The sequence below is a fragment of the Muntiacus reevesi genome, chromosome 3, assembly GCF_963930625.1.
Source record: "Muntiacus reevesi chromosome 3, mMunRee1.1, whole genome shotgun sequence".
NCBI lineage: Eukaryota > Metazoa > Chordata > Mammalia > Artiodactyla > Cervidae > Muntiacus > Muntiacus reevesi.
Window position 1 is genome coordinate 156278426 of NC_089251.1, and position 21373 is coordinate 156299798.

Below are 21373 nucleotides of genomic sequence, written 5' to 3' on the forward strand. Positions count from 1 at the left end.
GCGCCTCGGTGCAGGTGACCGTGTGCGCCCCAGTGCCGCGCGCCCGGGGACCAGGGCTGGCCCATCGACCTCGCCCTCCCAACCCTCGCGCGTGCCCTGGCGGCGGGTGCCCGCCCTGCCGCCGCCACCCACTCCAAGCCGCTCTCTGGAGCGCCCACCGGCGCCGCACCCCCTCCAGGCAGTCCTCCGGAGCGCCTGGCCCGGCGCGTTCAGTCGGGGGCCGCTCGGGCGGGAGCGCGGAGCAGCTGCGCGGTCATCTGATCCGGACAAAGGCGCCCGGAGCCGCGCCAGGTAAACAGCGCTTTGTCATGGAGATGAGCGCGGACCGCCGGGCAGATGATCCCGGGGTCGGAGGAGCGGCCTCCGCGCCGCCAGCTGAGCCACGCGACCGCCTTTCTCATGCAAACCAGCGCATGCCTCCGCAACCCCGGCCCGCGCTGCGCCCCTGGGCATGGGGGTCCCCGCTCCGGACCACGTGGCCGAGCCGTCCTTCCACACTCGCCGCGGGTGGAAGGGAGGGGGGAGGGGAGGCCTCAAGTCCACTGGGTTTTCCCTGGGCTCTGTCCTCGTGGCCTCTGCCCCGCGCCAACCTGCTGACCACAGGTCACGGTCCTGGGTGTCTGCGGGCCGCCCCTCCTCCGAGGGACATGCTCCTGCGAGGGCAGGGGAGGCCGAGCTGCGGGGCCTCCCTGGGTGTGCTGTGTACATTCTTATCCTCAGCGAGAGGGAAGCCTGGGAGCCTAAGTATAAACTAGATCGGCCCCTCTTTCCCGCACTGGACCAACGGACGGCTCGGGTTACCGTGTATCTTCTGTAGAGTGATCCAGACGCAACGGAGTGATCAGGTGCGAACGCCGTGCTACATTCGAGTCAGTGTGTCTTGTAAATGTCCATGCGCCTCTGGGGTTCAGTCCTTAAGAAGTAAGGAAATATCCCTAATAGCTACCGGGCACGGGTGAGGTTTTACACACAGATATCTGTAAGAGCTCCCTGGATGCCCAGCAAGCAGGCCAGTTCTCTGTTCCCTAAGGGCTGGACAATTCCAAACCTGTGACTGATGGAGACTGGGCAGAGGGCGTGTTGGTGGAGATGTGATACTAATACCAATTAAATTTGCTTTAGGTTCCCTTCGTCATCTTCATCTTCTTCTTTTTCAAGTAAGCTGGCATGTTTGATCAACACCAGATTTGCTGCCTGGAAGTTTTTCATTTTCTTGTTCTGAACAAGGACCCTAATTCATCTTAGGAATAACAGAACTTGTCTGTTGGGTATACAGTATTCAGTTGGCCTAAGAAAACACAAACCCCCTCAAGTCTCCAGACTTGTTTACACAGAAAACTGAACCTGGGTCTGGCCTAGAGTCTGGAGCCTATTCTGGGCATTGTTCACTGCAATCTGCCCAGACCCTCCTCCCCAGCCACAACCTCCATCACACATGTTCTGCAGGAACAGAACCTTTCTTTGGGCAAAGGAGATGGAAACAGGATTGGGTGACCGCAGTGTCAGCTCACACACTGCTGAGAGTGGCATATTTAATTTGATAAAATGATGGTCATAAGCTTTTATTCCCATGAGGCCTAGTAAATGGTGGGTAAAATAATCAGGGTCTCCAACAAATAGATAACTCAGTTGCAGTTGTTGTAGCCGTGGTTCTGATTATACAACTGAACCTACCCTGGTCACTGGGGTCATTCAGGCTACAAGCTATGCATGCCTGGCAAAAATAAAACACCAACACCAGGCGGCAAATCCCTCTCTCCACTCCTGTGTCTGATATATTGGGTGCCTTCTAAGCCCTAATGAGCCTCACTTTGTACAGTAAATTTGCTGAGACATCAAAAAGTATTTAAAAGAAAGTTTTCTGCTTTTTCCTAATGAGCTAGGTGAGGATTTATGGAGTGTGGGGGAGGAGGGAATCTGGCTGCTACAGCCAACACGGGGCAAATCTATTTAACATAGTCAAGCTTAAGCTCCCTCCTGCATTTAGGGGGTTCAGAGCACTTAGTTGCGGGAGTATACAGACATGCAGTTAGGGAGTGAAAAAACGCCATTTGGTTCGGAGCAGATGGCTGGCTAGGGGGCTGATGGCGTCTAAAGGCGTGTCATCCCCCTTCAGCCTGAATCCCTAAGGGCTCCCCTTGTCTTCCCAATCAATGAAAATTAAAGAGCAAAGAAAGGGTGAATAGTTGGACCTCGAGTCTCTCTTTTGTTCATCTCAGCTACTGGTGTGCAGGAGTTAAACTACAACAGACTCCTATAGAAACACTGAAGTTAAACAGTCTCCCGTTAGCTCTGCTTTGAAAGGAAGAGGGGGAGAGTGACCAACGTGGGAGGGGGGAGAGAAGGAGAAGAAGATAGAGAGAGAACGGGAGGAAGAAAGTGGAGGAAAGAAGAGCAAGAAGAAGAGAAAGGACAAGAAAAGGGCTTTCTGCTTGATTTCCCCAATACAGAATCGCGTGGCATAAATTAAGCTGGAAAAGAATGAACGCTTTGGGCAGGATTCTGATGGATTTTACGATGCCTTTCAGTTCCGCTTTGCCGCTGTAATCGAGAAATCTGTGCCATGTCAATTTAACAAATACTTGATACTGAGGGGGGTTTGTTAAAGATTTGGGGCAAGTCTTCCCCCCCACCCCACGGTTTAAGCCCTTGCTCGTGGAACTTTTTATTTCCAGTTTTCTAAACAGTTATTCAAATGAGCCTGTTTCTCACTTCCATTTTCTAATTAAAAGGTTCCTGATATTTCATTTCTTACTGAAATCTACTCTCAGTCTGAAAGCACAGAGGACTTAGATCTCATGTTCCTTTCCTTGGCCCCCTCCTGCTCCCGGAACCCTCTCAGCTCTCCCCACCCACCTCTCTCCCTCTCCCTCTCCTCTCTCTCTCTCTCCCTCTCTCTCTCGCGCGTAAACACACCAGCTTCCATGCATTAGGGAGCAGAGTTCTGAGAAATTAGCTTTCAGAGGAAACATGGATGTAGTGAAAAAAGGATGCTGACACTAGGTGGCAAGATTAAATTAGGATTCGCGCTGGTCCAGCCCAGTGGTGATGCAGTGAGTCCTCAAAAAGTCCCCAGTGGGTGGCCACACTGGGGTTGCCACCATCATGGGGCCACAAGAAGGTTTGAAGTCTCCATTTGTTCTGAGCCAAACTGTAGGGGGTTCTGGTGGGGTCCAAGCCTGCCTTTCTCACCTCAGCCTTGGATTACATTACTTTTGATTAATTCTTTGCTTTCTCTGGCAACAGTGGAAAACCTAAAATCTGTCCTGAAACTTGATAGGTATTTGGGAGCCTGTTGCCTAACAGCTGGAGGGATGACCATGGAGGACTTCAGCTTGGTCTTTGAAGATTTTCCCTCTCCCCGGGCGTTATGTGATCTCAACATCTGCCTCAATGAAAGCCACATTTTGCCAGGACAGTGCAGTCCCTACCAATAAGCCGGCTGCAGCACACCTCTGGCGAGGCCCGTAGTGACCGGGCGCCCTGCGCGGTACTGCTCATCAACGTGACCTTTACTCCGCGCTCACACCTTTCACCCTGGATGACGCTGCGCGGGTGTTGGGGGTTGGGGAGACGGAACGAGGAGCAAATTGGGGTGGGATAGAGACCTCAACCTGAGCCCTGCGCGAGGCTGGATGCCAGATTGGGAGTCCCTGCCCAACCTTAATTCTGCACTGTGCCCGCAAGCTTGAAAGCAACTTAGATAGCGCGTTGTGAGTTAACGTGCGTTCTTGGCCCTCCCAATAAACTCATTTCCCTTTAAAAAAAAAAAAAAAAAAGAAAACAAAAGTTCTAGTGTCTGATGGACGCGTAAAAACCTAATAAGGTGATGGTTGTGCGAAGGTGGCGGGCTGGGGGGGCCATGCTGGAGAGGCTTTAGAACATGTGCCGGACATTGTTGCAGAGGCCGCCGCGCGCGCGGAGGGGAGCTCTTTCTCTCTGCATTGTGCGGGGAGCAGGTGCGGTCTGCATTACCATACAGCTGAGCGCACAAAGAGCCACTGATTCAGCCGCGCACAATAACAGACTGCCTTAATGACAGCCACGCGAACGACACACACCAAACTCACTTTTTACCAAGCAGAGGGAGGCCGAGGGGGGAATACCCAGGAGAGAGGGGCCGGAGACCCAGGAAAGGTGGCGGAGGCCGCGAATCGCTCCCAGAAGGGTGTGTGTGTGTGTGTGTGTGTGTGTTGGGGGCGGAGGGGGGGGCGGCGGTTGGAGACGTCAGGATCCCGGCGCTACCCGGACCCCGCCCCCAGCGGTGGCCGACTCGTGCGAGGACACCCCGAGCTCGAGGAAACGGGGTCCCCGAGGGCGCCGCCCTCACCTCTGCGTTTCGAGACGCAGAGTCGCTGTCCGGGAGGCGTCTGGGTGTCAGAGCTTTCCAAACTTCCCGAAACTGCCGCTGCCCTTTGGCCACCGTCTGCCCACTGCTCACACCCTCCCCTCCCTGCGCCCCGGTCCCCCGCCCCAGAGACTCCTCCTTAGGAAGAGGCTGCCCGGGCGGAGGGGCGGCCCACTGGGGACTGGGCTTCCGACTTACCCGCCTCCCCCCACACCCCAGGACCCGGCCGCGGCCGGAGAGGGGACGGAGGCGGGCGCCGCGGCGACCGGAGGGTTCCCAAGGCCGGACGCGGCCTCACCCGCCCGGCGGCTCTCGGCCGGGCCAGGGCACAGCGCCGCCCCCGCGCGTCCCGGGCCTCTGCGGGCCTGCGGCCGGAGGGCAGCGCCAAGGAGCCCGGGCGGCGGCACCCGCCTCGGGCGCAGAGGGGATTCTTGCGGTGAACGTTTTGCAGGAATGTAAATGAGTGCGTTTCGGGCGGCGGGGGCTGGGGGCGGGGGCAGGGGAGGACCGGGGGCGGGGAGGGTGGGGGCGGGGAGGAGGGTTGCACATTTTACAGCTCACTGACCATTTGGCGATCCATTGAGAGGAGGGTTTGGAAAAGTGGCTCCTTTGTGACAGCTCTCGCCAGATTGGGGGGCTGCTCATTTGCATCTCATTAGCCATGCGGGCGGCCAGCGGGATATAAGGCGGCGGCGCCGGGAGAGCCCGAGCCCCTTCGCGCCCGCGGAACCCCGGCCGGCGCCGCACTGGACGCACAGCCAGGCGCGCAGCTTCCGCCTCGACCCGGTCCGGGACCCCGGGCGTTGACCTGGATGGCATTGGCTGGGTCCCTGGGAAAGCCTCGGGTTCAGGGCGCTCCCGGGACCGCCGCCCCCGAGTGAGCCGGCCGGGCCGCTCCCGCTCCACGGCCCCGGATTACTGCCTCGTGCGTGGGATTTCCAGACCGCAGCTCGATAAACGGACTCGCGGGGAGCCCTGCAGCTCGTTGGGAATCGGGCTGAATATCTGGACGCTTTCTCTCCCCTCTTTCTTTCTTTTTTTTTCCCCCTGCCAACAACGTTGAGACAAAACCAGGAAGCAGACGACCCCTACCTACTCGCTCTTTGGAAGAAAGAGGGGAAAACCGAAAGTTGCCGCGCCAGGAGCTGTCTTTCCGGAGAGACTCCCCTTTTTCTCTCGCGCATCCCCGGGGCCGCTGTCGCCTCCTCAAGGAGGACCTAAGGAACCTCGGCCTCCGAAAGAGCCGGAGCCGGACCCTTCAGGAGAGAAGTCCGGATTATCTCGGCTCGAGGCAGAGCGGCGGCGCTCTCCTGCCCGAGCTCCCGGGGACACCTTCCTTGCTCCAGCGTCCCCTGACCACTTCGGAAGACAAGGCGGGGGGACGCGAGGGGGGCCAGCGCCGCGGGCGGTGCACCATGGGCGGGCGGTGCGCCCTGGCCCTCGCCGTTCTCTCGGCTCTGCTGTGTCAGGTCAGCTGCCGCGCGGGGCCCCGGGGCCGCGCCGTCGGGTGGGCAGTCAGCCGGGCGCCCCGGCGGCCTGTGGCGTCGGGGGGGGGGGGACCCCGGGGAGCGGGTCGCGCGGGGGCCAGCGCCCAGGGAAGGACGCGGCCGGGCGGGATCCCCGCGCCAGGCGCCCCACGCGTTCGGCTCGCCCGCAGGTCTGGAGCTCCGGGGTGTTCGAGCTGAAGCTGCAGGAGTTCGTCAACAAGAAGGGGCTGCTGGGGAACCGCAACTGCTGCCGCGGGGGCGCGGGGCCGCCGCCGTGCGCCTGCAGGACCTTCTTCCGCGTGTGCCTCAAGCACTACCAGGCCAGCGTGTCCCCCGAGCCGCCCTGCACCTACGGCAGCGCCGTCACCCCGGTGCTGGGCACCGACTCCTTCAGCCTCCCCGACGGCGCGGGCGCGGACCCCGCCTTCAGCAACCCCATCCGCTTCCCCTTTGGCTTCACCTGGCCGGTGAGCGCCGCACCTGAGGGCGCGGGGCGGGCGGGGAGGACCGGGAGGCCGGGGCGCGGCTGCGGGGGTGCCCGGGCCGGCGGGCGCCACGCTCTGCGGGGCCCTGGGGCTCCGCCTCCACGCCCGGGTGGCTTACAGGCGGTGGCAGCGGCGAGGGGGTGGTGCGCGGGGTGACAGCCAGGGTAGAGTGAGGCGGAGAGGCCGAGGTCCTGGGGCATTTCCGTGTCCGGTCTGCGCGCCGAGCCGCGGAGTTGAAAGGACCCCTTCACGTGGGAGAATCCCAGTTCCGCAGCTCCTGGACCGGCCGGTTGTCAGTCGCCCTCGCAGCCTGGCCGCCCCCAGCGCCTCTCCCTGGCTCCTTCCCCAGAAGACTGCACACAAGCCCCTCCAGCCCCGCCTGCTCCGCGGTCTTCTTTCTTTCTTTCAAACGCGATATCCTGTATTAACAGGCTGAAAAAACATGTCAGGAAACCACTCTTGAAAGTTGTTCCATATCCTTAAGGAAAGTGAAATCAGGCAAGAGAGGTACACAGACCCTCCCCAGGACACGCTGCGCACGGATCTGCAGCCACTGGGTTACCCGGGATCCTTTGATTCTTTTGTAAACAGTTCTGGTTTGTCTTCTGTCTTTCTGCCCTTCCTCCAGGGAACCTTCTCTCTGATCATTGAAGCTCTCCACACAGATTCTCCTGATGACCTTGCAACAGGTACAAACAATCCCCCCAAACTCCCAAACTATGTGAACTGCTTCCCTAGTTAGAATGTATTTGACTTCAAATCTTCCTGGAAACAAGTGTCTACGCCTTTCATTCTGCCAGTTCCTCTGGGAGGTCCAGGAGAAGGTTAAGCCTCCCTGCCTGGCATCCTTTTCTTCTCCCCAATTCCCCAAGCTTCGGGGTTCTCAGTCAGAACCAACGGGGCATCCTCTTTCTACAGAGAACCCAGAAAGACTTATCAGCCGCCTGGCCACGCAGAGGCACCTGACGGTCGGTGAGGAGTGGTCCCAGGACCTGCACAGCAGCGGCCGCACAGACCTCAAGTACTCCTATCGCTTTGTGTGTGATGAGCACTACTTCGGGGAAGGCTGCTCCGTCTTCTGCCGCCCCCGAGATGACGCCTTCGGCCACTTCACCTGCGGGGAGAGAGGGGAGAAAGTCTGCAACCCTGGCTGGAAGGGCCAGTACTGCACAGAGCGTGAGTCCCAGGGAGGGAGGCCACCGCCCTCAGCTTGTTCCCCCAGGCCTGCACTCCTGAGCAGGGGGGCATATTCTCAGGGCTGCTGGGATCTTGTGATTTTAGCCACAGGGAGACGTTCTGGGGGGTGGAAACTGGTCCAGGGAGCCAGAGAGATTAGTTGAGACCTCATAGTCAGCCAGAGGCGGGTTGGGGTCGACTCAGACGTTGTAACTTCCGCAATGGGAAGCTGCCTTTCTTAATCAGGGAGGATTTTGGACACAGGGCCAGGGGTCAGGAAGTAAGCCAAAGGGAAGGGAGGGAGGAAGGAAGGGAGGAACAGAGAGGAGGCTGTGTGCAGGGCATGCTTTTACCAAAGGAGTTCTCTTTGCGAGACAGCGTCTCATTGAAGAGAGCTTCATTCTCTCCAGAGTTGGTGTGCTGGCCTCTCTGCAGAGCCAGTGTATTTAGACACATCCCACTGTTTGTGACAGTTTCCCTTGTGGGGGACGTGAGTCTGCCAGCTCTGGCTGGGGAGGGGCTCGCTTGCCCTGTTGTGGGGTGCTCACATCACCCCACCCGGGAAGGAAATGCCTTCACAGGAGTGACTCCGGCCCTGCCTGCCCGCAGCTCTGTGTTTTCACAGGTGCAGGCTGCGGGACCCGGCTGGCTCCTGGGCCTAGTTCAGCTGGACCCAGGTGCCTCATTGGCCCCCGCCTCACTCCAGGTCTCCCCAGAGTCCGGTGGGGAGCCTCCCCCAGAAAGCCCAGGGTGCCTCCTCCTGCCCAGAGCCCAGGAACCTTCTCCCGTAGGGTAGAACCCCTCGCTGGGAGGGGCGCTTTCTCAGGTCTGATTTGGTCCTGCCTCCAGAGTCACGGTTGCTCAGCCCGTTCAGCTTTCGGCTCCTTTGAGCTTGCCTTGGCCCGAGCTGGCTCTGTTGTCCTGAAAACTTGTGGGGCGGCTCGTTAATGAGTCTCCTCGCCAGGAGAAGGAAGCCAGCCCAGAGCCTCAGCCTCCAGCACCGCCCCCTCTCCCCCCACCCCGCCTCCGGGACCTCAGGCTTGCCTGCTGCCTCCCTCCTGGCTACCCGCCCTCTCCTTCGCCATGGGGTAGCCATAAACTTAAACTTTTTTCTTCTTATTCAAACACTGGAGTCTCTCCCTGCCCCCAGCTCGCGCGTGCCATCGATTAGATCTCTCCGGGGATAGGCGGCTGGGACGCACGCCTGTTCCCATTGGTGGAAAGGGTGCACGTGTGTGTGTGTGTGTGTGTGTGTGTGTGTGTGTGTGTGTACATGCTAGGGGTGTGTGTGAGGGGTGGGGGCATGGGGTGTGAGGGGGAGGCCGGTATTGTTGCACTGGGGCAGCTGCTGGGAGAGAACAGACAATAGAGCAGCTGTCTTGCCCTGGTACTCTGCATACCAGCTGTCCACCCTTATCTACACACACACTTTCTGGGTATTAAGAGGTGGAGCTTTGTGCATAGAATTGGGAAGTGGGGGAGGAGGAGGGGGAAGGACTTCTGACCCTCTCTTAGAAGAAAAGGGGCCTGTGGGGGTGGGGGCTTCCGCGCTCTTTTGTCCTTGAGCTGCTGTGTTAAGAAGAATGCTCCTCTCGCTGAGTAAAGTCCGGTGCCAGGGCCGGGGGCTCGCTGGCCCGCTGGGCACGGCTCACAGCTCCCTCGTGCTGGAGCGCTCTGGAGGGCTTGACCCCGTGCCTTTCCTCTTGCAGCCATCTGTTTGCCAGGGTGCGATGAGCAGCATGGGTTTTGTGACAAGCCAGGGGAATGCAAGTAAGTTTGCAAAAGTTGCTTCTTTCTTTTTCTTGTTGTCCTTTTACACCTAGTGTATTAGCAAAGTGTCTCTAGATGATCCTTTGAAAAACTCAGGTAAGATTAGCTGTTTGCGGGGTGGGGGAGCTTTTTGTTCTGGTGTTCTACTTAATACATACCTGGACAGTTGTTGGATCAAGGCGGTCATTTACCTCAGCTACTCAGTGGCTGTGGAACTTACAGATGAGATTTTAAAAGAATTGGCAGAGAAAAGGAGAGTGTTTAGTAGGTTAGAATCACCTAGAGATGCTGCCCTGGTTGACCCTCATGCCGAATCAGACCCTCTGAGGCAGGACTGAGCTGTCCTTGGGGTTTAAAGATCCTGAGGACCGCCCAAGCCTCATGAGGACCAGCAGTGCTGGTGCTGTTGGTAGTGACATCTTGTGCTCAGGGAAGGTGTTGCTGTGAACCCAGCAGCAGCGTCCACTGACTGTCCTCTCTCCTAAGGTGCAGAGTGGGCTGGCAGGGCCGGTACTGCGACCAGTGCATTCGGTACCCAGGCTGTCTCCACGGCACCTGCCAGCAGCCCTGGCAATGCAACTGCCAGGAAGGCTGGGGGGGCCTTTTCTGCAACCAGGGTAAGCCTCCGCCCCCGCAGCCTTCCTGCCTGGGCTCGGTCACAGGCGAGGACGTCTCCCGCATCTCTCCTCCTCACCCCGTCTCCACCCTTGCAGACCTCAACTACTGCACGCACCACAAGCCCTGCAGGAACGGGGCCACCTGCACCAACACGGGCCAAGGGAGCTACACGTGCTCTTGCCGGCCTGGGTACACGGGGGCCAACTGTGAGACGGAGGTGGACGAGTGCAGCGCTGGGCCTTGCAGGAACGGAGGGAGCTGCACGGTGAGTCCAGCCACCACCGGCTCTCCCGTCGAGCCGGGAGCCCTGGTTTGAGGCAGACTGTGTGAGCCGGGAGCCCTGGTTTGAGGCAGATCGTGTGGCTCCTTGGGAGCAACTCGGAAAGCTTTCTGTCTTCTCCATTACCCAGGACCTTGAGAACAGCTACTCCTGCACCTGCCCACCCGGCTTCTACGGCAGGGTCTGCGAGCTGAGTGCCATGGTGTGTGCCGATGGCCCCTGCTTCAATGGGGGCCGGTGCTCCGACAACCCCGAGGGAGGGTACACCTGCCGCTGCGCTGCGGGCTTCTCTGGCTTTAATTGTGAGAAGAAGATGGATTCCTGCAGCTCCTTGCCTTGTTCCAATGGTAAGGGGGCTGCCTGACCCACCTGAGACTTTGTCTGGGGGTCCACATTGATGAGAAGCATGTGGGTTTAGTTTCAAGCTGAGTTCATCACTATGAGCTGCCTTGAGTCTCAGAAGCCTTTTTATCTGAACAATGAGAAACTTCAGAGAAGTCTTATCCTTGAGTCTGGAAACACCCAGGGAGCTAGAAAGGCAGGCAGGAGTGTCCCTTCCCTGCAGGACCGGCTTGGGCGGAGATGCAGTGACTCGCTTGCAGTCCTGCGGCTCCTAAGGGGCTCGAGACCCCAGTGTCGGTGGGTCCACCCTCTCAACAGCCCAGCCGCTGCATGTTTAGGGGCCAGCCCAACTCTGCTCGGTCAGCAAGCAGAGTCGGCTGGTGAGACTGTGTGGTCTCCACGAGTGGGCGGGATGCCCCACAGAAACCCACGGGCAGGGGCAGCTGGGCCCAGACAGTCCGGACTGTCTTGGGTGCTTCTGTGCTGAACATGATCGTGGACAAGAGAGGAATCACCCTGCTTTGCTCTCCATGTGCTCTACAGGCAGCCCTGGGGTCAAGCTCTTTCTCCGGTTTGTTTCCAGCCATTGAACCAATAGAGCATTGGATGCTTAATCTTTAGAGAGGAAAAATAAGGAGGGTTAGCAGACTTGACTCTGGAAGGACAAAGACCCATCCCTAGCCCCCTCCCTTCCTTTCTTCTTTTCTCTTTCTTTCTGATTCAATTCTTGCTCTTCACTAACTGAAACCACAGCAAGCGCATCATCTTCTTTAAGCCTTGGTTTCCTCATCTGTGAACTGGGTCCTCTGCTGGCTTGCTGTGAAGATGAATTCAGCAGTGCAGGCAAAGCGCTTTGCTTGGGGCATGTCAGGAGGTGTCAGCCTGTATTTTTTATGTAATTTGCGGTTTGGGCCCAGAACCCTGCCCCCTGCCCACCCCTGCCACGGGCTGGCATGTGACGCGTGTTGTCTCAGTGCTGGCCTCTCTCTGGCCCGCCTCTCTCTGCTTTGGTGTGCGGCCCGGTGGCAGAGGCAGCAGATGCCCCAGGACGTTTCCCAGGTGACAAGCCGCCGCCCTGTCTATGTCCCAGGTGCGCAGTGCGTGGACCTCGGTGACACGTACGTCTGCCGCTGCCAGGCCGGCTTCTCCGGGAGGCACTGTGACGACAATGTGGATGACTGTGCCTCCTCCCCGTGTGCCCACGGGGGCACCTGCCGGGACGGCGTGAACGAATACTCCTGCACCTGCCCCCCCGGGTACACGGGCAGGAACTGCAGTGCCCCCGTCAGCAGGTGTGAGCACGCACCCTGCCACAACGGGGCCACCTGCCACGAGCGGGCCTTTCGCTACCTGTGTGAGTGTGCCCGGGGCTACGGGGGCCCCAACTGCCAGTTCCTGCTCCCCGAGCCGCCCCCAGGCCCCGTGGTGGTGGACCTCACGGAGAAGTACGTGGAGGGCCAGGCCGGCCCGTTCCCCTGGGTGGCCGTCGGGGCGGGTGTGGTGCTGGTCCTCACACTGCTGCTGGGCTGTGCTGCCACGGTGGTCTGCGTGCGGCTGAGGCTGCAGAAGCGCCGGCCCCCCACAGACCCCTGCCGGGGGGAGACGGAGACCATGAACAATCTGGCCAACCGCCAGCGGGAGAAGGACATCTCTGTTAGCGTCATCGGGGCCACGCAGATCAAGAACACCAACAAAAAGGCAGACTTTCACGCCGAGCCCGGCGCGGAGAAAAACGGCCTCAAGGCTCGAGACCCCGCCGTGGGCTACAACCTGCTGCAGGGCCCCAAGGGTGCCGCAGCCACGGCGGACCCCCACAGCAAGCGTGATGCCAAGTGCCAGCCCCAGGGCTCTGCAGGGGAGGAGAAGGACACCCCGACACTCAGAGGGTGAGTGCTTCGGTCTGGAGGGGGCACATGGGGAGGCCAGCTGGGCAGGGGGCCAGCTGGAGAGGGTGCCCCGACACCCGAGGGGTGTGCAGGACAGGCTGGGCAGGGGGCCAGCTGGGGTGGGTGCCCCGACACCCGAGGGGTGTGCAGGACAGACTGGGCGGGGGGGCCAGCCGGGGAGGACACCCTGAAACCCGAGGGATGGGCAGGAAAGCCTGGGCAGGAGAGCCAGCTGAAGAGGGCGCCCCGACACTCAAGGAATGTGCAGGATAGGCTGGGCAGGGGGGCCAGTTGGGTGTGTTCCTCCAAGCTCTGGTCATTTTCCTGTTTAAAAATGTTTTCGTGTGTTGACTGTGGCTCTTTCATTTTCCCTCTAGTGGAGAAGCATCTGAAAGAAAAAGGCCGGACTCTGTGTACTCTGCTTCAAAAGACACAAAGTACCAGTCAGTGTATGTCATATCCGAGGAGCAGGACGAGTGTGTCATCGCCACTGAGGTCAGAGAGGGCTTGCGGGGCCCGCCTGCAGCCGGGGAGCCAGAACGGAGCCTCCGGCCTGCGCTAACCGCCCCTGTCTCCTGGGCCCTCTAGGTGTGACGTGGAGGTGACGGGGCAAGTTCCGTTTCTGCAGAACAAGGTGTTGGCCCCGACGATGCTGCTGGGAGGAGCGGGCATGCTCCTGACTGCTGCTGGAAGCCAGGTCCTCTTCCTGCCAGGGTGGCGGGCGCTCCCGCGGCTGCTGCTCTGCCTCTAGGACGTTTCCATTGCACTATGGACAGTTGCTTTTAAAAAATATATATTTAAATGAATGGACTTGATCACTACGTAAGAAGCACGCACTGCCTGAAGTGTATATTTTGGATTCTTATGAGCCAGTCTTCTCTTGAATTAGAATCACAAACACTGCCTTTATTGTCCTTTTTGATACTAAAATGTGTTTTTCTAGGTGGAAAAAATGTGCGTTATTTTTTGGACTTGTAAAAATATTTTTCATGATATCTGTAAAGCTTGAGTATTTTGTGATGTTCATTTTTTATAATTTAAATTTTTGGTAAATATGTACAAAGGCACTTCGGGTCAATGTGACTATATTTTTTGTATATAAATGTATTTATGGAATATTGTGCAAATGTTATTTGAGTTTTTTACTGTTTTGTTAATGAAGAAATTCCTTTTTAAAATATTTTTCCAAAATAAATATTATGAATAACATCCAGAGATGTGCTTACTCACCCCTCCTCTGAGTACACTCATCTAAGACCCTGAGGACAGACGCGGCCTCTGCTGTTTGCGTAGTTTCGTTGAATTGATGACGAGCAACTTCCCTTGCTCCTCTGCCCCTCAAAGAGCCCTCCGGGAGTTGCCATCAGGATGAAGAAGGGGCAGGTGCCTTGCTGTGGACTGTCTTGCTCCTAAGCAGCCCCTGGACTCCAGGGCAACACGAGGCCCGAGCCCCTGCACCTCCTGTCTGGTCGGAGCCGAGAACCCTGGAGCTGGTCACCTTCCTCTGAGCCTTACTTTCATCAGGATTGGAACAAGCCTCATTTTGGATTAAATACCTGTGAAGCACTTCAGTGTTGCCATGGCAAAAGCTTTTGGTCCTAGAATACTACTTATCCATCCATTCGTTTATGGGTTTATTTGTAGCGAATTCAGCCACAGGACAAACAGCAAGGACAGAAATCCTGTCTTCCTGAGTGGTTGGTCACTACCTGCCAGGTGCCTGCTCCTCCCGAATTGTCTCATGGATCCCCCAAGAGCTCCGTTGTGGCTTCCTTGTATGGCCGAGGAGACGGAGGCTTGGGGTGCGGAGTTACTCGGGGCTGGTCAGGGGCGAAGTCGGTTCAGATCTGGGCATCTGGCTCCAGACCCGAGTGCCATCATTGTTTGTCACAAACGCAGCTTCTTGTTGAGAATGAGATGGGAGTTAACAGACCCCCACCGCTGGAGCAGTTTGGTGGTTCTGAAGGATCTGTGTGGATGGTCAGCTCTCTAAGACAAGTTGGTGTTGGGGAGAAGTGGTTTATTTCTGGGGTTGGAGGGAACAGTCAGAGGAAAGAGGTTGCCTTTGCCCAGTGCCCATGATGAATTTATTTCTGGACTCTTCCTGCGGAGGATGGTCAGTCTTCAAGCCCACCTGCGTGTGCATAGAGGATGGAGACCAGGAAGCTACATCAGGCCAGACAGTACCCAGAAGTCACCTGGCTGGGGCTCCTGCCTCCGAGACACAACCCCATCCATCCCGTCGCTCTGGCTGGCTGTTGTGGAATAACTGCTCAGGGAGGGACTCCAGCAGAGTGACCTCATCCATGGAGAGATATCAGCATCAGGCCCGAGCGTGGCCAGGGAAGACTTAGGCTTTGAGACCTCCTCTGCCTTCGAACTGCCCCCTGCCTCCTCTAAGGGGTAGCAGCATATTCTGTAATAAGTGAGGTTTCTTTCAACAGTCTACAGGATCTGGTGAAAAAGTGGGGTAAACTCAGTCCCGTTGACTCTTGTTAACCTGGAGTCATTAATAGCTTCCTCTCCTTCAGAAGTGACCTGACTTGGATAATAAATGCATATCTATTTTCAAGAATATGGAATTTTCTGGGATTCTTGTGAAGTCCATTCAATGAAAGAACCTCCATGTACTTAAAAATAATCTCACTTTCATCTTCCCCACCTTCTAGTAAAATCAGGGAATAAATTCATCTTTCATCTGGGCAAACAAGTAACCTGACTGAGAGCGAACTGGAGACTTAAAGATTCAGCTTTGGAATTGCCAGCTGTCTGGGCACGTGCTTCCCAAGGTCCCTTCTGAGACTGACGTTTTAATTTGACATTTAACCAGATGGTCCCTCAGCTTTCAGGGTTTATGTCATTTGCAATGGGAAATTTAGGTACATTGATGAAAAACATCCATATAAACACATGGGTATTTATAGACCAGCTGTGATCCACCACACAAGCGACGCCCAGCATGATCAGCCTTGGGGCACGTCCTCCAAGGAGCCCGCTGGGATCCAGGCAGGCAGGAGCAGTGATGACTGAGACGAGGAGGTGAAAAGGCGGGTCCCTGCGGCAGGGGTGAAGCTGGTGCTGGACCTGGCGCTCGAGTTCTGAGGAACACCCGAGCGTGGGTGACCCCCGCCCAGGGGCCCGCCTGCAGACCTCAACCCCATGTTCCACATGCCACCTTCTGGGGCTGTAGTGAGACCAGTAAGTGAGGTGAGGCTCACATCCTTTTCCTTAGGCCTTTTCCTTTAACTTTTCACATGGACATACGGACATACTTTTGGACTTACGGAAATGTTGTGAGTGTAGTGCAGAGAGTTCTCATTATGACGATGGTTGTCACATCCATCCTCCTTCCATCCTACCGGGTCGGCCTCTGCAGTGATGAGTGAGCCCTTCCTATCCTCAGTGTAGGGAGAATAACTGCTGTTATTCTTATTCAGAGGCTCATGGGCCGTTGCTGCCCAGGGTGGGGTGGTTCCCGTTCCTGCCGGCTCCTCGGCTGAACCCACGTTCCCGGGTGTGTCTTACTTTCAGGCTCACAAACCCTCCTGGCTCGGCCCTGGAACCAGCTCCTCTCAGTAACCCTGGTTTCTCATTTGCGTGTTTGTGAACCTGAAAGCAGTCAGTGGCTGAGACGTAAACAGTATGACCTGTGCTCCAACCCCAAACAGGCCCAGGAGAGAGCGAAACCCACACACCTGCTCTGTGTCGTTGAGCAGCCAGCCAGCAACACCCTTGTTCAGTCGCTCAGCTGTGTCCAACTCTTTGTGACCCCATGAACAGCAGCACGCCAGGCTTCCCTGTCCTTCACTATCTCCCGGAGTTTGCTCAAGTTCACGACCCCTGAGTCGGTGATGCCATCTAACCGTCTCATCCTCTGCCACCCCTTTCTTCTTCTCCTCTTGCCCTCAATCTTTCCCAGCATCAGGATCTTCTCCAATGAGTTGGTTCTTTGTATCAGGTGACCAAAGTATTGGAGCTACAGCTTCAGTATCAGTCCTTTCTTCTAGTGAATATTCAGGTTTGATTTCCTTTAGGATTGACTGGTTTGATCTCCTTACTGTCAAGGTACTCTCAAAATTCTTCTCCAACTCCATAGGTCAAAAACATTAATTCTTCAATGCTCAACATTCTTTATGGTTCAGCTTTCACATCTGTACATGACCACTGGAAAAACCATAGCTTTGACTATAAGGACCTTTGTTGGCAAAGTGATGTCTCTGCTTTTTAATACATTGTCTGGGTTTGTCATAGCTTTTCTTCCAAGGAGCAAGTGTCTTTTAATTTTGTGGCTGTGGTCACCATCTGCAGTGATTTGGGAGCCCAAGAAAATAAAATCTGCCATGTTTCTACTTTTTCTCCTTCTATTTGCCATGAAATGATGGGACCAGATGTCATGATCTTAAGTTTTTTGAATGTTGAGTTTTAAGCCAGCTTTTTCACTCTCCTCTTTCACCTTCATCAAGAGGCTCTTTAGTTCTTCTTCACTTTCTGCCATAAGGGTGGCATCATCTGCATACTTGAGGTTATTGATATTTCTCCCTACAATCTTGATTCCAGCTTGTGCTTCATCTAGCCTGACATTTTGCATGATGTACTCTGCATAAAATTTAAATAAGCAGAGTGACAATATACAGCCTTGACGTACTCCTTTCCCAATTTTTAATCAGTCCATCATTCCATGTCCGGTTCTAACTGTTGCTTCTTGACCTGCATACAGGTTTCTCAGGAGACAGGTAAGATAGTCTGGTATTCCCATTGCTTTAAGAATTTCCATATTTTGTTGTGATCCACAGAGTCAAAGGCTTTAGTGTACCAATGAAGTAGTGGTAGATTTTTTTTTTTTAATTCCCTTGCTTTATTTATAACCAAATGGATGTTGGCAATTTGATCTCTGGTTCCTCTGCCTTTTCTAAACCCAGCTTGTACATCTGGAAGTTCTTAGTTCATGTACTGTTGAAACCTAGCTTGAAGGATTCTGAGCATTACTTTGCCAGCATGTGAAATGAGCCCAACTATGTGCTAGTTTGAACATTCTTTGCATTGCCCTCCTTTGAGATTGGGATGAAAACTGAACCTTTCCAGTCCTGTAGCCACTGCTGAGTTTTCCAAATTTTCTGGCATATTGATTGCAACACTTTCACAGCATCATCTTTTAGGATTTGAAATAGCTCAGCTGGGATTCCATCACTTTCACTAGCTTTGTTCATAGTGATGCTTCCTAAGGCCCACTTGACTTTGAACTCCAGGATGTCTGGCTCTAGGTGAGTGACCATGGTTATCCGGGTCATTAAGACCTTTTATGTATAGGTCTTTTTCAACACCATTGAGGAAGTAGTTTGTCAAGAAAACTGAACTTGAATCTGACCAGACGTCTTTATCTAGTTACCAGTTTACAGGAGTTCAGGGGGCTGAGGACACAGTCAGGACATCACTAGGATCTACTTGGCAAAAGGAGAAGGACCAGGGAACCCACAGATTAGAAGCAACTTGGTTAAAAAACAGTTTAAAAAATTCACAAGCCACCTGGATGAATGTAAATGCTGATTGGGCGTTTTAATGATATTAAATAGCATTTGTAAATTACTGCTACATTGAACAGAGAAGGGTACTTAACTTTTAAAGAAAGCTCTGAAATATTATGAATGAAATAATACTGTGTCTGGAATTTGCTTAAAGACAACGAGAAAGGTTGCTGGCAATGGGTGGGGAGCCCGTGAAATGAGAAGCCTGGCAGCTGGCAGCAGTGGAGCGGAGGGGGTGGGTGTGGGGCTGCACCGTCCTCTCCTCCTGTGCACGGGCAGAAACTTACCGTAAGGGAAGCGTCACGATGACACGCTCACTGGTGTGTGTGCCAGGCTGTCTCTCGTAGAAGTGCGTGCACCACACAGTGGTCTTCAGGGAGCCTTTCTGTCTCTGACAAGAAGCCTTGTGAGACCAAACGACCGAATCCAACAGATAGAGATGCAACGGGTTTGCTCAGGGCTTTCAGGCTAGATCCAGGCTCTGCCCTCACTGGCTGGGCTCGGAGACAGCCTGTACTGCTGAACAGTGATGCTCTTCCTCGGGCAGTTCTGCAGGACCCTGCTCTCTATGCACCTCCGGAGGCTCCCAAAGCACAGACCAAGAGCGTTGCTCCTGCTAAAACCAGCTAATGTCTTCCGGCTGCTTTTAGCATAATATGAACAGACCTACCTTGGTCTGTCATCTCAGTGTGACTCAGCTCCTGACGGTCTTTCTGCCTCCCTTTGTATTGTCCTCCCCACGGTCCATTCGGCTCGAAGCTCTGGCCACTCCGGTGGCTGGACGTGGCTCTGCACCACTCCCACCCCCGCCCAGTCCCAAGCCTCCACCGCCACCTACCACCTGCGGGCCCTCTAGGCCCTCGGCCTGGCAGAGCCTGTGGGCAGCGAGAACCCAACCGGGCCTTCTGCCAAGGCACCTGGGCTGGCCCAGCGCTGCCCTCCAGCTGGCCTGCAGCTGAGGTGTGTGAGCAGTGATTGTGGACAGTGTGTGTCCCTGGGACCAGCCAGGGCTCTCACTGCCTCCAGGCCCACCCTGGAGCTTAAGCGAGTGCTGTCGTGGGTGTGCACACTCAGCTGCATGGAAGGGAAGTGTGTCTGAGTTTGTGAGGACTGGTCATGACAGAGGTTTTATTCCTCCTACTGTCACTGGTACTTGGGAACCACAGTATGAAGCCAAGCATAGGTATTATCTGAGGAGGAGGCTATATTCCTTTGTTTTTATATAAATAAATGGTCACCTAGACACAAATGTGCTATGAGGATATTTGTTTGGTATCCAGCAAACAAAGCCATATGCATTTAGTAATTTCTCAGGGTATGAATTTTGTAGAAAACCTGTAGGCAAGTTAAGTGTTTTTCCTAAAGGGCAGCTGGGTGTCTATAGAAACATCAAGAAGAGTGGGATTGGCACTTGGGCTGAGATGGGGCCTCGGATGTGGGACGTACAGGCTGTGCTTCTGTTGACATCAAGCCTCTCGTGACAAGTGTAGACACCCCAGTACATTTGACAATGTTAGGTATTGGTCGTTTGGAAGTAATTCAGAGGTAAACTTCTTAAAGATGGTATGTGTCCAGGCAGAATATTAGCATTTCCCCCAGAACTACCTTTAATGACATCCATTTGCTTGAGTAAACATTTCCATTTTGGAGACACTTATCTGACTGGCATCACCCTGGGAGGTGCAGTTGATGTCATTCTTGCCTTTTTTTGCTAAAAATAACTTGAAAAACAACACTCTCTCTTTCTCATCTTTCTCGTTTCTTAAGGAAACATCCACTGCCCCGCATCTGGCTTCTCCAATTCCATATTCTGGAGATTACAGTCCTAAAAGAAATGAGAATGGGGTCCCTGAAGGTGCCAGCCTGATGCAGTGCTTAAAAAGTACAGCAACACAGACTCAGGGTCTTCCTTTTCTAATGCACACAAAGAAACAACAAAGTGTCAGTAACAGCACTCCTGACATGGGAACTGGGTCAGGGTAAGAGGAGAGAGTCCAAAGCGGCCCGGATATTTGTGTGGGATCGGAAGACTGGCTGGCCTGGCAGCAGGTTGTTGGGGTGACTGCATTTCCTTGTGATGTGACCTCTGAAAACCCCGGAAATGTCGAGTGGGAAGAAGTATGAAGACCTAGAACGCTATGAGGTCAGGTTTGAATTCTCTGCCATCAACTTCTGCTGGTGACATCTGTGCTGTGTACATACTGGGCTTTACCTCTCACATGCTCACATCAATATTAGCAAAATGTTAGTAAATTTTTAAGTTAACTTGAATTTTAACATGACTGGATCAGAAGGGAGAATGTGTTCGTCTTGGGCACTTGACAAAAGCCATCATGACTGTGAACTCACCTTTGGAGACGGAACCGGCTGAGGGTTTCTGCCTCTTCAGGGCACAGCAGTGCCGCGTGTGGCTTTGGCCAGATGTCTCAAGTCACCTGCACTTGCACAGAAGTGACCTGTGATGTGCTCTCACGGCATTAGTGACGTTTCCACAGTCCCCTCGGGCTGAGCTCCTGCATCTCAAGTGGGAGGAAGCGCCTTCTGTGTGTGCCACTCACAGACGCATGGCCTGTGCATGTGACTCCAAGAATCAGAGTGGACGCCCGGGACTTGCCGCTTTCAGCCTTTCCTTAGAAGCTTAGAAACAACTTGGTAATAAGAAGTCAAGTTAAATGCAGTATTTTAAAGGGCATGCTTATGAGTGGAAAACATCTGAAATTCAGGAGGAGTTTCAGTTGAGATGAAAAAGGCAGGTGAGGTTCCTTTCTGTTTCTCTTGACCCAGGAAAGGGAAGGAGGCTGGTGAGCCTTTGCACTGCTGTCTGGGCCAACAGAGGGAAGGGTCCCAACTGCACAATCCTGGCCCAGCAGAATCATGGGCGCTGGGCTGTAGGGGACGGTCTGACCAGGAGACGCAGGGCGAGGGGTGGGTCCCCTCTGAATGCAGCAACAGCCCTTCTTGGCCACTTCTGCCTTCCTGGAGGAGGCGCTGCCCTTGGTCCCAGTTTTCAGGCCTCTCTGCTGACTCTCACCCTGTTCTGATGGCATAAACTTGCTTCCCAGCCCCAATCGGACTCTGTGGAAGGTAGGGCTGTTCCATGTGACTGAGAAAGGGAGGTGGGCTCTGTCCTCCACAGCTCGTGGTGAAACCACCTGTGAGTCAGTCCTGGTGGCTGCGTTTCCCTGAATGGATTTGGTATGTCCCCAGGTGAACACACTGATACTAACAAACCGACCCAAACAGAACTTGGAGGTTATGTGTTCACCTTTCTTCCCTTCCTGCTCATTCCAAAGCCAAGGATGCTATTTTTATGTATCTACTGTTTCAGGTGATCTTTGGGTGGCTCTCTTTTGACGGCCCGGGAGGTGTCCCTTGGGGTGTGAGGCAGCTGGACCCTCCTGGTCTCCGAGGCTTTCTTCTGTCCTCAGTGGGATGAGCCTGGCAGTTGGAGGAAGACTG

General features: G+C 55.0%; 2 protein-coding genes across 9 annotated transcripts in view; one reads left to right on the forward strand and one right to left on the reverse strand.

The window, feature by feature from the left end:
- FAM120B (family with sequence similarity 120 member B) overlaps positions 1-5083 on the reverse strand; it is a 77803-nt gene extending 72720 nt beyond the window's left edge. For all 8 annotated transcript variants that reach the window (XM_065930954.1, XM_065930955.1, XM_065930957.1 and 5 more), the window contains exon 1: positions 4914-5083. In XM_065930954.1, coding sequence (XP_065787026.1) covers positions 4914-4928 — 15 coding nt within the window. In that variant the 5' untranslated portion in view covers positions 4929-5083. The remainder of the gene's footprint in view (positions 1-4913) is intronic.
- Positions 4508-13601, forward strand: DLL1 (delta like canonical Notch ligand 1). The gene is made up of 12 exons (XM_065930946.1): positions 4508-4811; positions 5423-5817; positions 6006-6302; positions 6949-7009; positions 7239-7496; positions 9206-9266; positions 9753-9883; positions 9980-10149; positions 10295-10511; positions 11597-12392; positions 12770-12887; positions 12981-13601. The coding sequence occupies exons 1-12, from the start codon at positions 4808-4810 to the stop codon at positions 12984-12986; spliced, it is 2514 nt and encodes an 837-aa protein (XP_065787018.1). The 5' UTR covers positions 4508-4807; the 3' UTR covers positions 12987-13601.
- Positions 13602-21373: the final 7772 nt, after the last annotated feature.